General features: G+C 44.5%; 1 protein-coding gene across 2 annotated transcripts in view; it reads right to left on the bottom strand.

The window, feature by feature from the left end:
• The window catches only part of lars2 (leucyl-tRNA synthetase 2, mitochondrial), a 34062-nt gene that overhangs the window by 4951 nt on the left and 11538 nt on the right, over window positions 1-17573 (bottom strand). For both annotated transcript variants that reach the window (XM_053431661.1, XM_053431662.1), the window contains 14 exons: window positions 17420-17509; window positions 17017-17160; window positions 14383-14490; window positions 12667-12826; window positions 12000-12104; window positions 11562-11677; window positions 11196-11479; window positions 6625-6723; window positions 3506-3643; window positions 3175-3278; window positions 2363-2542; window positions 2068-2237; window positions 361-438; window positions 132-243 (listed from right to left, as the gene is read on the bottom strand). In XM_053431661.1, the coding sequence (XP_053287636.1) occupies window positions 132-243; window positions 361-438; window positions 2068-2237; window positions 2363-2542; window positions 3175-3278; window positions 3506-3643; window positions 6625-6723; window positions 11196-11479; window positions 11562-11677; window positions 12000-12104; window positions 12667-12826; window positions 14383-14490; window positions 17017-17160; window positions 17420-17509 (1888 nt within the window). The remainder of the gene's footprint in view (window positions 1-131; window positions 244-360; window positions 439-2067; window positions 2238-2362; window positions 2543-3174; window positions 3279-3505; window positions 3644-6624; window positions 6724-11195; window positions 11480-11561; window positions 11678-11999; window positions 12105-12666; window positions 12827-14382; window positions 14491-17016; window positions 17161-17419; window positions 17510-17573) is intronic.

Below are 17573 nucleotides of genomic sequence, written 5' to 3'. Positions count from 1 at the left end.
CACATGACCTTTGGGCATTTAATCTCGGGTCAGGCAGATATTTTATATTTCAGAGTACTGAGTACATACGAAGACAACATGTGCACGAGGGGAAAGATGAATCAGGTGTTAATGGTTTGCAGGTCTCATACCTGCCCAGAGTTCAGACGCCAGGTGAGGGGCCATGGGTGCTGTCATCATCACCAGTGAGGCCAGCCCCTCCTCAAACTCCACGCTGTGCTGCACCACCCTGACTGTCGCACTCTGACAACACACACACACACCCATACACACACACACAGTGGGAAAATGTGATTTTCAAAGTGTAATAAGAGATAATAGAGATTCTTTATTTCTATTTTTATTGGAGGGCACACTCACATTCAGTGTGTTGGTCAATCCCATCAGACGTGAAATGGCTGCGTTGAAAAGGAAGTCCTCAGTGAAGTGAGACGTCACCTAAACATGCAGAACAACAAACAACAGGTGAGAGATTATATTTATTCCTATTGATTTAGTCTGAGGTGTGTACAGGACATACATAAATGATAAAATAACTTTGAGTCTGCCTTGGAAGTATTATTAGATAACAATGACAGCAGCCTCCTCCCTGTTATCACCGTGTGCACCAGCTGAAAGCACAAACCATGCCAGCTTTCCTCTGCTCAGCCTCCTGGGAAGAAAAACCCATTAGGGTGATGCCCTAAGGGAGAAGGAGGTCGATCCCCGAGGCTTTTCTGATGGACAGATCAAAAGACAACCTTGGCTTTTGGGGCTTATGGCAAACAGCCTGAGGCCCTTTAAAAGCACTAGTCCTAAGGGATGGAGAGACGGAATCAAACCTGGCAGCCAAAGGAGGCTATTTATAAAGTGTGAAAGGAGATGGAGTGGATTTAAAATCAATTTCCATTCCCTTCTTCTCTTACTCTTCACTGTGGGGGTTCAGGTTACGATGGGTGTTCAGCGTTGGCTGGAGCTCAGGACTGTGTAATGCTCGGCTGTGTGATGAGTGACATTTTACTTTGAAGTTGAGCTATAAAACGGTAGCTTGGTATCTTACCATGCTTTCCAAATGCACCATCGAATGCAGTGTTGTAAGTATAAAAGGCATAGCTGCTTTCAGACTTGGACTGAACTCTGGATATTCTCTTGAAATTACTATAAAAGGGCTGTATTTGAAGAGGAAAATGTTTTTTCCTGGCAGACCTCTAAAAAAAATCCTCCTGAAGTCCGACTGAGCCAGTATGAGAATATGAGAGATGATTCACTGCGAGCCATGTGAACGAGTTAATGAGATTTCTAACAAGCGACAGATGCAAAACTGAACAAAACAAAATAATATAACTATCTCAGGGTGAAAAAGAGGAGCCATGCACGTGGAAGATGAAGCCGTCAACTTGGAGAGACGTCATGATTGAAAGCTTTTGGTGATAAGGTCCAACTAACGCTGGTGTCGATGTATATGCATCATGTCCGGCCCAGACGCCACCTTTCATCTGAACGCTCCAGGGATTTTCCTGTTGCTGTGAAGGTGTCTGACAATCTCCTGCTGCATTGTTCATATGTAAAAGGCAAAGTTCAGACAATGTGCAGACATTTGGGTCTTGACATTTCCCGGAGTTCGTGTCTGAAAATGGCTCTTTATATTTTAAGTTTTCTCATTGAAAATTAGAGATTATTCGTTTTTTGTAAGACTTTCATGATTTATCTCTACTTTGTCATTTCTCTTGAAGTTGCTGGGCCTGATTCCAGTAGTTTCAATCGTTCAGATATTCGGCATACCTGCTCACCAAAGTTAAATAGTGCAAAAAGACGTTAGGGAAGTAGAGTGGGAATGAAAGAGGCAACATTCTCCTGATTATGAGTCTGTTGCAAGTCAGTCTATAAAATGTGCATCAAAATCCTCCTGAACTTTGTAATTTATGTTAAAAATGATTCAGTTTGCTAAAATTGCTGTGAAAGGGTAAGATATTGAAGTGTGGATTATTAGTGACCCCTACTGGCCAGGGTCTTTTACAATGTCGCACATGGTCATTTTCAGCCATTAATTCAAGATGGAAACCAGTCTGAGGCTATAGGGTAAATTACCTCTTCAATAGCGTAGTTCTTGTTCTCCCAGATCTTCTTGGCCTCTTCCAGCTCCTTCTTCTTCAGCAGGGAGGGGTTGGGGACACCTTCGAGCTGCCGAGCCACTCTCAGCTTGGTCACCAGCTGCCAGAGTCGGGACTGCCATCTCAGGACCCCGGGAAGGGCGTCCGCTGAGGTGGCGAACAAGAGATAGAAATATTGAAGAGGCGATTTCTGGCACATACGAAGTAAGACGTCCGTCAATCAGAATTTTGTAAACCGTGATGATCACAGCTGTCAGAATCATTTCCCTCACTCTTGACATTCCAGAGGATGTCCTGCTCAGGCGGCGCAGCGTACAGAATGTAGAGTCGAACCGTGTCCACGCCGTACTGCTGCACCACCTCTTGAGGGTCCAGGCCGTTGTTTTTAGACTTGCTCATCTTCTCCCACGTCACCTCAACACAACCACCATCCAACGCCACAGGCTCCTTGTCTAGAGGCAGAGATAGCAATGGACAAAGTTGGGACAAAATGGACTCTTTCAGGCTTTTTGTTTTAATTACACTGTGTTTGGTCACTAAATTCAATTGTAACCCTGTTTTAATTCATATCTGTCGTAACAATCCTGCAAATGAGCTTTTGTTTGATCAAATATAACAAAACACAGAAGAAAGAGAAAAAAAGTAAAGGCCTAATCAATGGGAGCCTGAAATTGTGGGATCAAGAGGCTTCCCTTTGACTCTGTGCGCCAGCAATATCTTGTGTTTATCTCGTTACCAAGCAACAGAAAGAAGCAGCAAATCCATGAAGTACCTTTTAAACGAATTCTTCAAAGGGTTTCTTGTGATTTGACTTTTGTCAAGAGTGGCTGGTTAATGTGTCATTCATTCAGGAGAAGCCACAAAGCAGAGAACGGAGAGCGGTTGCGATCAGCAGCACAAAAGCATGAAGTGAGTACTGCTGCCATTACATGAAAATGTTGTCAAGACTTGCTTATAATTTGAACTCTTGAATTTTCTGAGCGAATGATTTGTTATTATCTGGCAGAGCCCTCGTGGAAGGAAGCCCTCTCTGCTCCCAGCTGCTACAGATGTGTCACAGCTGGCCGACTCAGGTAGTGCTTACCTGTGAAGTCTATTTCCTCTCTCTTTAGGTACTGGCCACTTTCCGCCTGTTTGAAAGTCTGGCCCTTAATCAGACCCTGGACCAGCAGCTTCCGGAAAGGCTCCCTGAAAGACAAACCCGTTTAACTAATTGGTACGGACAGTGCACATTAATCAACAGACAAATACTGTAAATGAGCCGGAGTTAGCTGCATAGGCTGATTTCCATCTCTTGTCCCTTGCCAGTTCTTACAAGGCAACCTTCATTAAATTAAACAAATGGTATAGGATTCATCACACAAACACGAAACATCCGTGCACAGCGAGAGCAGATGCACAACAGCGTACTCCACCTGTGGGCCACAAGGCTCTGGTCCTGGCAGAAGTGACAGAGGAAGCGAGCGTAGTACAGGTGCATGACAGCGTGCTCCTTCCCTCCGATGTACACGTCCACAGGCAGCCAGTGATCTGCCAGCTGACGGTCAAAGGGCCTGGAGAGGAAAAGCAGAGTCACGCTCAGCTGTTACCGAGAGCAATTACGAGTGAGATTAAAAGTGTGAAGGAAGAAGGGAAGGGGTGTGTGGAAGGACCGAAGGAAGGAAGGAAGGAAATGAAGTATTTATATGGTGCTTTTCTAGTCTTGATGACAACTCAAAGCACTTTACAGTGCAGTTTATTGCCATTCACACAAACATTCACACAATGCATCTATGTGCGGGACTTAATCTGTGAGAACAGCCCAGCCATCAGGAGCAATTTGGAGATTATTATCTTGGCCAAGGACCCTTCAGCATACGGAATGGGGAAGACTGGGATCGGACCGCAGAACTTGTGGTTAGGAAGGAAGGAGGGACGAAAGAAAATAAGGATCAAAGAAAAACAGAATGGAAGAAGGAAAGGGAGGAAGTAGGGGAAGAAACAAGGAAAGAAAGAGGGAAAGAAAAGAAGGAAGAAGGACGAAAGGAAATCAGAACAAAAGAAATATATAAAAAAAGAAGGATGGAATAGAAAAAAATATTTAAAAATATTTGTTATGCTTCCAGCTACAGTTCCTGTAATATATATATTTTTTAAATAAGACGTTAAATAAATGTTATAACAAAACCATCAGTAGTTGTCAAGTGTTTGTTAGATATGCACAAAGATGTCCTCTAGGGGGCAGACTGAATCTGATACATCCAGGGATGAAGCTCACAGGACCACCCCCCCATGTCACTGGCTTTACACTCAGAATAAAAACACACATTGAAAAACTGTGAGCATGTGTGTGTGAGTATGTGTGTGTGTGTGTGTTTGTGTGTGCTTGTGTGTGTGTGGCTGTGAGTGTGTGTTTCAAGTTCAGCTCAAACAAGCCTGACTCAGCTTCTCGTGTTTACAGTTAGGCACAGATTGCAACATGGAGGCAGCGATGTGTTTCTCCTGAGTGGCGTGGCGTCCAGCAGAGGCAGGGATGCCACCTGCAGTAATGATGCTTTCTGGGACAGACTGTTATCTCTGCGTCTCACCTTTCTTACCATTACTCTGCTCCACACCTCTCCGCCTCTCGCCCTCCCCTCCCTGCCTGATGCTTTCTCCGGATAATTGAACCCGGGAAAAAGAGTTATGAACTCACAAGGCTGAAAATAATTTGGCCTATTTGTCGACATCACACACACACACACACACACACACACACTTCCAAATTACACCTAGTTCCCATTTCCTTCCTCTCGCTCGCCACTCGCAGCCCCTCTTGCTTCCTATTTTCATCTTTCCCCGTGCACACACGTCTCAGCAGGCCAACCGAAATGCACAAATAGTGTAATTGCTTTTTCTGTTGTGCCATAATCTGTCCCGCTAAGAAAAGTGATGGGCAGAGCAGCCCCCCTCCCCCGCTTGTAAAGCTGCTTTACAGCGAGGTCAGGGCACTGGGAAATTAATCTCCTTTGTTAAGCTCAGGGTGTCGCCACCATCCCAGCAGGTGAAAGCCACGGCTCCATAATCTCGGTTGGCAAGGAATGCAACTTTCAGACATGTGTGTGTGTGTGCGCGTGCATAGGCTGCTTACAGTGCATTCATAAACTATTCAGACCCATTCACTTTTTCACATGGTGTTATGTTGCAGACTTATGCTAAAATATTTTAAATTATGTTTTACCATATCAATCGATACTCAACAGCCAATGATGTCAAAGCAAAAACTCAATAAGACCAGTTTTTTTACAAAATCTGAAATATGACTATTTGCTTTGCGACTTGAGATTTATCATCTTCGAGATGTTTCTACACTTTGACTCACGTCTTGTGGTAAATTCAATGTATAGGACATGACTTGGAAAGAGACAACTGACATGCGTATCAAAGCAAAAACCAAGTCATTAGGTCAAAGGTCAACTGGCTGCATACCTTACGTACAGAATTTTAAAAGAGGTATATATAGGGAAGGCTGCAAATGTTTCCTGCTGCACTGACAGACTTAGTGGAAGTTTGGAGCAACCAGGACTGATCCTAGATCCTAGAGCTGTCACCACCTCGAGAAGAAGGAGGTGTCAAAAATCCTGATGAGCTCCAGAGATCCTGTGTGAATATGGGAGAAACTTGCAGAACGACCACCATCACTGCCGAACTCCAGATCTGGGATTTATGGCAGAATAGTCCCTCCTCAGTGAAAGAGAAATGGATCCACTGATGAACTCTTAAACGGGGGAACAACTGGTCTGACAAAACCAGGATTGAACAGTTTGGCCCCATTTCTCAGGCCAATGTCGTGCTGTAGGAGAACAGCAGGGACGGGGACATTGATCAGGGTGGAGGAAAAGCTGAATAGAGCAAAGTACAGAGTACATCCTGATCCAGATCGCTTAAGACCTCAGACTGGGCCAAAGGTTCACCCTCAAAAATAACAATGACTTTTAGCTCACAGCCAAAACAAACCAGGGGCAGCTTAGGGAGAACTCTAGATGTCCTTTAAAGGCAAAGCCGGGCGAACATCTCTGGAGAGACCTGAAAATGTCTGTCCACCAACATAAAGTCCTTATCTGACCTGACAGAGCCTGAGAGGCTCTGCAGAAAATCCTCAAATCCAGGTGTGCAAAGCTGGTTGCGTCATACCCAGGCTGAACTCGCTGCCAAAAGGTGCTTCAACTAAATACTGAATAAAAGGTCACACTACTTATGTCAATGTGAGATTTATTTTTAATAAGTCTATTTTGCTTTTGGTACTTCGGATATTGAGGGTCGACTGATGAACAAAAAACAATCATTGAAGAACATTTTGCATAAGACATAAGAATACCTGTGAAGGAGGGGTCTGAATGCACTGTATGCATGTTTGTAATGGGTGGGTCGGTTTCCACTCTTGCACAACCATCTCAACTTTTCAATTCCTTTTTTATTTAAAGAAACAGTGAACATGTGATCTGTGCAAACTGTGTTAAAATCTGTCTGTGTGAGAAATAAGATGCAAAAAGTGCAAAAACATCAAAGTTCTTACCTATCTGTGTTATGAGGGTCTGTGTATCTGAAGTAGTACCAGGCTGAGTCCACAAACGTGTCCATGGTGTCGGTCTCCCTCCTCGCCTGGCCCTTACATCTGACAGGAGACAGAGAGAGAGACGGACAAGGGGAGTTGGCGGCGGCGGTGGAACACAAATCAATATTAGGCTGTGAAATTAGAAAACAATCAAATGAATGATAACTGTTTGTACGCTTTGAGAAATGGCACATTATGTGAGCTATGCGTGTTTGTGTGAGGACGTAAAGCTGGCTCCATCTGGCTGTGTGGGTCACGTCCCCTGTAGAGAAGCAGGCCTGGAGCCAGCTTGGCACCGGAGCTCTGTTCCTGTGCCCCGACTAACAGGCTGTGCTAACAGGGAGCGAACTGGCAGGCCGAACACATGATCATGTGTTTGTGCTGGAAAGGCCACCTCGCGCCCCCTTTCCTGTCCAAGACAAACAGCACTCGTGGTACGTGACGCGAATCTGTCGACATCACTTTCACAGGACGCCGAGAGGACGTCCGCAAAGACACAGGAGGAGAGAGAGAGCTTTTGTGAAGTGTTTATTTGTCTCCGATTTACAGCACTTAGCGGAACGATGAAAGCGCCTCTCTGAAAGCGTCTCTCGTTTACTTTATAATGAGTCTCGACAGAGTTAAAATCGGCGTCCCAGAAAGATAAACAGAGACGCAGCTCGGAGCTGTGTGCGACGGAGCAGGTTCGTTTCCTGGACCTTATGGGACGTCTCTATTTTCTCTCCAACATTTTCAACACAGTCACTTTTTTCTAAGCTCACTCTCTTATAAAGACACACACAGATAAAGAGGCAAATCCCTTCGACCACCAATATACGAGTCTATATTAAGGCTGTGATGATGAGGTAAGAGCTGAGGATTGCCTAGCAACAAGGATAAGGTGTAGCAAGGTTAATATTTGGAAGCCAGGTGTTATTTCATATGATGAAAACCCAGCAGTCGACGGAGCCCCTTCCACCACATTAGGATGCAAAAATAGAACAAAATATAGAAGAGAGAATCAGTAAAAACTAATTATGCTTGTGCTGGTAAGATGTCGTCTCTCAGGCCGGTCTAGATGATCAGGGGCCAGATTGTGGCAGTTTGACACAGAGCTGGAACCGGCGCCTACAGTCCGACGACTGATGATCACATTAGACGACATAAACAGGTCTGTGGAGAGGAGCCTTCTCTAAAACCAAGGAAAGAGCTGCTAACAACCAGAGTAACTCAATCTGAAGCAAACCCAGGTGTGTTTGCAGGACGAGCCAGAAGGAGCCGAAAGGCCGTCAAACAGATGAGGCAGGAAAAGCAGCTGCCCACTCCACAAAAGCTCTCATGGAAAACAGCCCCTCCATCTGCTGAGTGTGTGTCCGCCTGCGAATGTGTGCGTGTGCTGGGCTAACCAGGTGGTCTCACTTGCGAGTTTGGGGAACAACACACAATCTTGCACACACACCTTCCTCGCCGGGGCTAAGCCGAGGCAGGGTTCAGTTGGCAGGGCAATCTACAGTGGTGAGGAGGGTCAGAGACGAGGCGAGCACACGGGAAGTGACTTCCTCAAGGACAGATAAGACTCCATCTCTCATCACGCCACTCGTCTGTGCTCCACTCAAACATTAATTGGACATGGTCGACGAATGAGGAGAGCAAATTTCCACAGACATTTAACAACAGAGGGGAGATAGGAAGAGGGGAGATAACAGCATATTTCTGATTATAGCCATCAATCACGGCTGATGGGAGGAATCATTGCAGCTTTGTGCGAAGTGAGCGAACGCCGAACACAATCTGATGACTTGTGCCATCTGCGACGGAGCCGGCCGTTGTTTTTAATCAATGTGGTGCCGTGACGGTGATTAGTCTTATTCAGAGAGGGATTCCCATGTCAGCGGGGGGACTCCGGAGACCCAGCTGGGTTTTGCGTTCACAGACATTTTCACAAGCATTCAGAGAAATGACTCCTCGGTGAAAGAGGTTTGTGATTGCACCTGTGCACGGTAGGTAAACATGCGTGTGTGGGCGTGTGCATGTGTGTGTGTGTCATTCGAGGCATAGTAGGCTTACGCAACCTGCATCATCATCATCTCATGCTGCTCCCGTCACAGATGCCACTCATTACACAACCCCCCTCTGAACAAGAGTATTAATCACACAATTCACAGGGCCGCTCTGCTCTCAGAGCTCTGTGTTCCTGTAAAGCCGCCAGTCCTCTCCTCCTGCCTGACGGCCGCCTCGTTCATGTCAGCGCCGCTCTCCTGAGGAAATACAGGAAGTGCCGAGGAGAGAGAGAGGCTGTCACTGGAGAGGGTTTGACCTAATTCAATTCTAACTCTGACAAAACACCATAATCGACCAGATCGTTTTCCCCGACCGATGATGTCGTGTTGGGCCAAAAAAGGAATAGCACTTCCTCCTCCCCTTTCTGCATGAGCCCCAGCATCTCATCAGCCCCATTGAGTGGGGCTGATGGTGTGTGATGTTGCAGTGCTTCAGAAGGTGGTGATTGGCTCAAGGGCACTACAGCATGGTGGTTTGTTTACTGTGCAAATTGGGGTCTCTGATCCACAGCTGAACGAAGGCTTCATCAACAGGAGAGAGAGGTATTATTAAGGGGTTCCAATACTCATTTGAACGAGAGTTTTCAAAACTGGCGAAATGAAAAGACTCAATTGGAACAACACAGAAGTCCCTATTTCCAAACTATATCAAAGTATTATGTTTAGTTAGTAGTTCCCAATATTAGAACTTAGGAACGTCTCAAATCGGACAAAATTTGTATTTTACCTTCTAACTTAAAGATGGGGTGGGTAATACTGGAGCAAGCTACACTTTGAAAGAAATGCAACCGATACCTCCCGACCCCTCCCATCGGCCTTCTCACTCTGCTCCCAAAACACAGACAATTATTTTATGATGATTATCGAGACGTGGAACAATTTAAACAGATAAGATAAAAAAGTATTTCAGAAACAAATGACCAACCCTACCATCAAGTTAGTTTAATTTGAGCATTGCTTGAGGAATGAAAAAAGAAATCCAAAATTTAAATCTTATTTAAATCCCACCCTTGTAGATTGTCTAACTAGTGGATTAAGAAACACTTAATGCTGACTTGTAGTAACTGTGTTTAAATAATAATCACGTGTTTTATTATATTATATCACCAGCCTTAGAAGGTGATGGGAAATGCACAACAAAAAGTAAAGTGTTTACTTTAATGTTGTTGTTTATTACCTTGTGGCTGTTTGCAGCTTCACAAGCTAAATCTCATGTATCATTATCTCTGAGTTTAAAAATGACTTTGAGCCAAGTCGACCTCCAACTGGAAGAGAAACACACATATTTGCATTCCTCGGCTAATGAGCTGCAGCTGACAAGCAGAACTAGCTGCTGCACAACATGAAATATTATATAAACACAGACTTTCATAAGTAAGGACTGTAAAAGTTTAGCATGCAGTAGTTTACCTTTAACTGCACATATAGTGTGAAAGACAGTTACTGTTTTGAGTAGCTTCTGGCTGTGTGCTATACCATGAGCTGCAAGAATCTCAATAAAAGGAAAACTGCACCAGCTTTCCAAGAAAATATACAGAAGAGCACGGCTAATTTATTTGTTTAGTGACGATATTGGCCGACATGAGCCTATCACAGACGCTCCTCCGGTTGGAATTCCTTTCTTGGCCAAGATAATTTACCTAATTGCAGCTGTCGGCTGAGGAAACCGACTCAGAAAGAGCGCTGAGCATAGAAGTGCTGCATGAATGTGTGTGACTGGGAGAGACTTGAAGTGTAAAGCGCTTTGAGTGTTCGATAAGAAAAACGCTCTATGATAACAGTCCACTTACCACATGGGTTTATGTTTGCCGATACTCGACTTTGCAGCCAATATGAGCTTCTATGTTTCAATTTGACATTTAAAATGTTTTCTTAATTCAAGTTCTATAAATTAGCTTGCACACAGCCCATTTCTGCATTTCTTTGTGACAAGGGTTTGATAACAACATATGTATTGGCTGATATATCGATATCAAAAATGTTCAGCCCCTTAATATCAGCCCCCAAAAAAACATATGGGTTGGACTCTAACCTACAGTTGTCATTATAGAGTTAGTTCCTACGGTTACTCTTTACTGTACAGTAGATGATGAAGGCTTGTCCTTTGATATATCTTCAGAAGTCACTGAAAACAAGAGTGCCAATGAAAGATATATGATAATGGAAAAGTAAAAATCCATCCATACATCAATCCATAATTATATATACACCAATTATCCTTTTGAGGGTCACGGGGGAGCTGGAGCTGGAGCCAATCCCAGGTGACATTGGGGCGAGAGGAAGAGTACAGACAATTAAGAGTCTCTTATTAACCTAAACCCAATCGACACATCTAAAAATATAATGTGTGTATCCAAAAATGGTTTTACTTTAGGGGGTTATGTATTGATGCTAACATGAAGGAGAACTGGATGATGAAAAAAACAAATGAGCTTGGATGTACTGTTTGGAAAAATCATAACAACTGAATAATGCTTCAGTCAGTCTTCTCACCTTGGACATTTACAGTTCACCCAGTCATGTGAAGCCTCCAGAGGCGACGCCCCCTTTCCTGTGAGCGACGGTAGCTTCGGTAAAGTCACTGGTAACTCCTCCTCAGGGACCGCAACTGGGCCGCAAGTCCCACAATGCACCACGGGGATGGGTGTGCCCCAGTACCGCTGCCTTGATATCAGCCAGTCCCTGAGCTTGGAGCTGGTGAGGTGGCCGCCGACCTTCTGCTCTCTGGCCTTCTGGGTAATGGAGTCGAAGGCTTCCGCTCTGCTGAGGCCAGAGAACTACAGGAAGAATAGGACTTTAATGATGAGTGCTTTGTGGATTGTCGATGGGGTGGTCAGCGTGAACAATAACGGCGCTGACCTCATCAGAGTTAATCAACGTTTGATTCCCGTCTTGGTCACTTTTCAGCACCGTCGTCCACTGAAGGTTCAGCGCTGTGACCACAGAGAGATCCTCCTCGCTACAGTCTGGGACACCTGACACAGTGCAGAAAACCACAAACATGGACACCCAAAAACACCCAAATGACAGATCCCATGAGACGGTAGGAGACCCTAATAATCCTGTGAGGTGCTGACACACAACGCATAACAACATTTCAAAATGTAGAGAAAGTTGCACTGCGAAATTTCAGGTTTAGATCTTCTGCACACATTTTCACTTGGACACATATTTTATAAGACTGTATTGATAGTATTAGTTCATATGTTATTTCTATGCTCCAAGTTGTGCGGGATTGTGCTGCCCACACTTACACAACTATGGTACACACACATACATGCACCACCTCCAACTCACCAATCACAGTGTCTAAATAGCCATCAAACGCCTCTTTGTGCGAGATGATCAGGGGAACCTCGTGGCCGGTGAACAGGTTGCGAGCGGTGACCGCTGTCAGGGTGTCTGGAGAGCAGAGGGCAAGAGAAGTGAGAGAGGGGGCGCCGATTCCCCGGTTGCTAATTATCAACAATCATTAACCACTGACACAGAAAAGAACCTCCAGGGAATCCCAATTAACTTCCACTCAGTAAACTACGAGGACCACAGCCATACCCTGACAGTATCATGGTTGAACGAGGAGATGTACACAGTCACAAAGGTATTTTTACTACATAACATACTGTGTGTTGGGATATATTTACTGATATACAAATAAAAACATGTATTTCCCTCTCCATATGAGGATTGCTTCTTCACTACATGTAAAACTTTAGTTAATTAGCCGCTGCTCAATAAAGAACACACATAATATGCAGGGAATCATATCTTTTGCAAATAACCTTTTCAAGTTATGACAGCGTGCAGGCGGAGAGCCTCTTCACCCCTGAAAAACTCATTAATTCTGCTGCCGATGAGTTCACATCTAAATGTGTGTCTTTTTCTGTGTTTGCTCCGACTCAAAAAGCAGGAAATCATACACCTTGACAGACGATTTAAACTGAGGTCGGTGTAGAGAGACGCTCACCTCTGCCCGGCTGAAAGCCTTTTTCCAGTGCTGAGCGCACCGAGCTGCTGCCGTGTAAAAGCCTGTGGGAGGGCAGAATGGCCAGGTAGGCCGCCCCGAACACCGTCTCCGGGGAGGAGCTGTAGGCTGACAGGGTCTCCCCCGTCTCCTCCCCGTCCACCTGAGAGAGGAGAGGGAAAAAAACAAGTGGGTATCCATGTATAAACAGCTGCACTGGAGTTAATGAGGGGTGTTACCATTGTGCTTTATTTTAACATATTTACCTTGAACATTAAATATATCAAAAGGATCAGTTAGAAGTCATTTTGAGATACTGTAGCACAGTATTATGTACAGAGGTATCTTTTAGTTTTTTAACAGATTACAGAATTTCAGAAGAGAAACAATTCCATCATCAATTTGTAGTTGGACACAGTCGTGTTTTCATGATTGATTAATAGCTAAAAAAGCATACACCTCAACTATTTGCCTGATTCACGATTTTTCTAATTAAAAGGGTTGTTTTCTTTTCCCTACTGAACACTTGTTTTTTGCCACATTATCATCATCCTCATGATGTTTACTGCCAATCATCTGACTTTTCCTGTAGCGCCACCATGAGGTTGACTTTAACTTTTCATCTGTCACAAACCCTAAAAACATTTAGTTTATCTTTATGAATGTGGTAAAACATTGTAGCTGCTAAACAGGATTGTTGTCATTGTGGGCCTATTAGCGTGTTGACGTTGTCATTAAGCTCAAAACAACACTTTGTTTGAACAGTGGTGGGATGTAACAAATTACTTTTACTTAGTTACTGTACTTTAGTACATTTTTCATGCATCTGTAGATTTATCTTCAAGTACTTCTGATTCTTCTCCATTACACATATAACCAAATATCTGTATCGCCAATACATTTGTACAAAGCATTGTGTTACATGTTCACATGTTTTTAAAAGTTATCAGTACTGCACAGGTAACATTAGACCACGCCTCCAGCAGAAGCAGCATCACTGGTGAAGAGAAAACTGAAATGAAGAGGCCACGGTGAGACTGTGCTGTGCGCAGCTCTTTGAGACATTATACGCCTACAATGAAACCTGTAATTATTTCAATGTGACACACTCACACATGGGTGGTTTTGGGCTAATTATTTTCTAAAAGACACACTAATACATATCATTACCACCAAAGTTGGACTTCTTGTAAGATAATGTTAAATAAGACAAGCAGCCATGCACTTAACTTAATGACCTCTTGTGTTTATTAGTGCACCGTGACTCTCGTTCACACTCACACTCTTTTCTCTAGAAACATGAAGTTTTTAAATGAAGGAACTGACTTCAGAAAGAGAGAGCTGATTAATAAGGACGCTCACACGGCTCTGAGTGGGCTCTCAGCGACCACTCTGCATGAAACAAACTCGGCTCTGAGAACTCAATAGAAACTCATTTGTGACATCATCTGCTTGTGTGAATGGATGTGCCCAGGGAATGCGAACAACAAAGTATAGATTTTTTTTTATGCTTTGGTACATGATTTCTAATAGAACGACACAAACAGAGGCATCATTGAATGTCAAATACAAACTAGCAATCAGCGCTTGTGGAGAAAAAGATGAAAAACAGAGGCTGCCAAGAAGAAACCACAGGGAAACACTTAGTGGAGAGAGAGAGAGATTGAAAGAAAGCAAGAATGATGAATGAGGAAAAAGTGAGCAGGAGCTGAGATTCACCTTGAGTTGGAAATCGAAGTAGCAGCCGGTGCAGTCTCCAATCCAGTTTGCCTGCATGGCTTTGACACCGTACCACTCGGGAAGGTCTGCCAGGGCGTCCAGGAGAGGCTGCAGGAGGAAGACAAAGAGACAAAGGCTCAAGTTTTCTGCTTTGTACAAGTTTGGAAAGAGCCAGCTTTACATTTTTCTTTCAGAGAGGATATATTTTTGTGTGGGGAGGGGGGCCCGCCAGATCCTCATAAATGTGCGGCTGTCTAGGATCATGCAATTGACTCCGGCTCAGTTGGGGCTCCTTCAAAACGCAGCCAATTAATTTTTTGGCAAAGCAGCAGAATCGACCAGGTCACATTATGCCGACAAAGAGGGATTCTCACAAAATCCTGACCTCCTTTCCCCTTGTTTTCCTTGATATCATAAAGAAGCAATCATCTGTGAAGCGCGTGCACACTCGCACGCAAACACACAGACACACCAAGGGTTATCCAGCGTGATTAACAGAAGCTATGCATATCAACGAGGCGGAGGCTAAGAAGTCACAGCTGGGGCCGAGGCCAGAGATGTTCAAACTCTCCATTTCCCTTTCAGGCTGTCACAATCTATTACCAACAATCCCCCTCAGCGCGCCGCTCAGCAGGCACAGCCTAATCACGGCGATATCAATACCAAACGTTGACACCACTGGCATGACTGCGAAATGTGTCGGCTATGGATCTGGTCCAGAGTGGGAGAGAGAAAAGCGTGAATGTGTGTCAGGATGACGGAGAGTCTGAGGGGAGGCGCAGCAAAACAAAGACGTCCCTGGCTGTGAAAAAAGAAAAGAGAAACTTGAAGAGGGGAGATGACTTTCAAATGAGGAGGAGGTAAATGCTTTCACTTTACTGGACGGGAAATTATAGTTTGGCACAGAAGCAGGAGTAACAGAAAGCTGTACGGCAAGGACAGGAGTCTCCATGGCAACTAAGAAAAGCTTATAGCAATAACCGAGGTGTGTGTGTGTGTGTGTGAGAGAGAGAGACATATCAAGTACACTTCTGTTATACAATGCTGCCAGTACAGTTTTTTCCTCTGAGCTGGTTCAGGGATTCGCACCAGTATTACAGTCGAGCGGCACACTGACTTCTCCGTGTGTGTGTGTGTGAACCATCGAGATGTCAGCGAGTGCAACAGGAGTGATTATGCATGAAATTGAAAACTCTGCGACGGCCACGTGATAATTTAACATCCTGCACGCAGCTCCACATCCATCTTAGTAATAGTGCAATATGCAGTCATTTGGACCAAACAATACGGTGACAGTTCATGAGCGCACTCTCTCAGCACGGCGCGGAGCGAGCCGACAACTGCAGCTGATGACCGCTGAACAAATGTTGTCTGTAGTTAATGTTGCCTGACAGACTCCATCACGTTGAAAAAAAGGCGAGGGGAGAAATGCACACGCAGGAAATCACATTCCAATTACAGAGCCTTATTTAAATGTTATTTGGCTCTGGTCCTCCTTTTTTCTCTCCATCTGTCTTTCTCACTTCGTTTTCTTAACGCCTTCCTCTTCCTTCCTTCCTTCCTTCCCACTTCTCGGCTCGTCAGGAGAAAATTAGAAATGCGTGAACACATCGACACCGAGGGCTGATTCCTTCCACCTCCACTCACACCTCTGACACAGACAAGCATGGGCGACTTCAGCGCTGTGGCTAAAACTGGTCGACGCCTGACTGCAGAGAACGTCTAGTCTCTCTTCTTCTTTAAAAAAATTCTCAAAATGACACAGGAGTGAATTAAAAAAAATATTTTTTTTGCATTTTATAGCTCAGATATCAAAAATCTCAATTAACAATTTTTAAAGCAGTTTTTAAATAAATTGCACACTCCTCAGGAACTGTTTAGGGGCCCAAGCACTGACTGGTGTGAGGACCGTATTGTTTTGCAAGGAATTATAATTATTCTCCCTAAAACTAAAATGCTCATTGTAGGGGCTAAACATGCTTAAAAACTCATGAAACTTGCACTTGCGTCAAACCTGGTAAAACTAACATGGTATTTTATGGGTCTCAGGCTAGGGTGTAACAAAATCACTCGATAGCGCCCCTAAAACACCAAGAAAAGCAGTCCCGTGAGCAATACTTCATCAACTATTAATTCCTAGTGTACTATATCTCAACTTGGAAAAGCCAAGATTAAACGATGGAACTCCTTTGAAGTCAAGGGTCTGAGACTATCCATTTATGTAGCACCACTTGGCACACACAAAGTATACTACATGCGTAATGCATGAATCGTCTTTCCTTGGGATCAATCTTAAAAATCCAGAGGGGTAATTTCGCCCTGCGGGGACCTGTTCACCTCTGACCTGAATAGGTGGAGGCTTCTCATCAGCAGCCCAGGCCGCTTGGTGGTATAACCCAGGACTCCTCCAGTCTCTCTCTCTCTTTGGTTGGGAGCCGCAGGGCCACAAATGACATTCTCCAGGGGTCTGATTGTGGAACCAGAGAGGCAGGGCTGCAGCTGCTGCTACTGAAGTGTCAGCCATGATTGTTACTAGAGTGGTCCTGCTCACTTTGGCCTGGATGGGGCTGCTGGTCAGCCATGCAGACACCACTTATTACATACTACACACACACGCACACTAAAGAGCCATACCTTGGCGTAGTTTGTGGTCTTGATGAACCATTGCGTGAGCAGCTTCTGCTCCACCAGCGCGCCAGACCTCCAAGAGAGACCATTTTCATCCACCTGCTCATCAGCCAGCACTGTCTGATCCACAGGGTCCCAGTTCACCACGGCCTGGATCACACAAACACACACACAATGAAAACAAGCACACAAACATATTTGGATTTACTAAACAGACCACAGTCATATTTCAATGTGATCCCATTTCATCAAACATAATCAAAAGGCTTCTATCAAGCTCTCTTCTTTTCAATATATTCATTTTCTCCCAATAGTGAGCTGCCTCAATCCTCTCTGCAGCTGTCAGGGACCTAAACCACCATATTACTCCTTTCAAGAGAAATTCAGGATGAGACACTTTTTTCCCTACCTCTTTCTGATACGCCAGTCCTGCCTCGAAGAGCTTAACAAACAGATACTGCGTCCACCTGTAGTACTCTGGAAGACACGTGGTCACTTCCTGTCAGGACAGAAAAAGCCAGGGTCTGGTCAGCAGCAGTGTGAGGTGTCATCCAAAAATCTCT

Source organism: Pleuronectes platessa, chromosome 10 (assembly GCF_947347685.1).
Source record: "Pleuronectes platessa chromosome 10, fPlePla1.1, whole genome shotgun sequence".
Taxonomy (NCBI): domain Eukaryota; kingdom Metazoa; phylum Chordata; class Actinopteri; order Pleuronectiformes; family Pleuronectidae; genus Pleuronectes; species Pleuronectes platessa.
The sequence above is the reverse complement of the archived record's forward strand: the minus strand, read 5'-3'. Positions and strand labels throughout refer to the sequence as shown.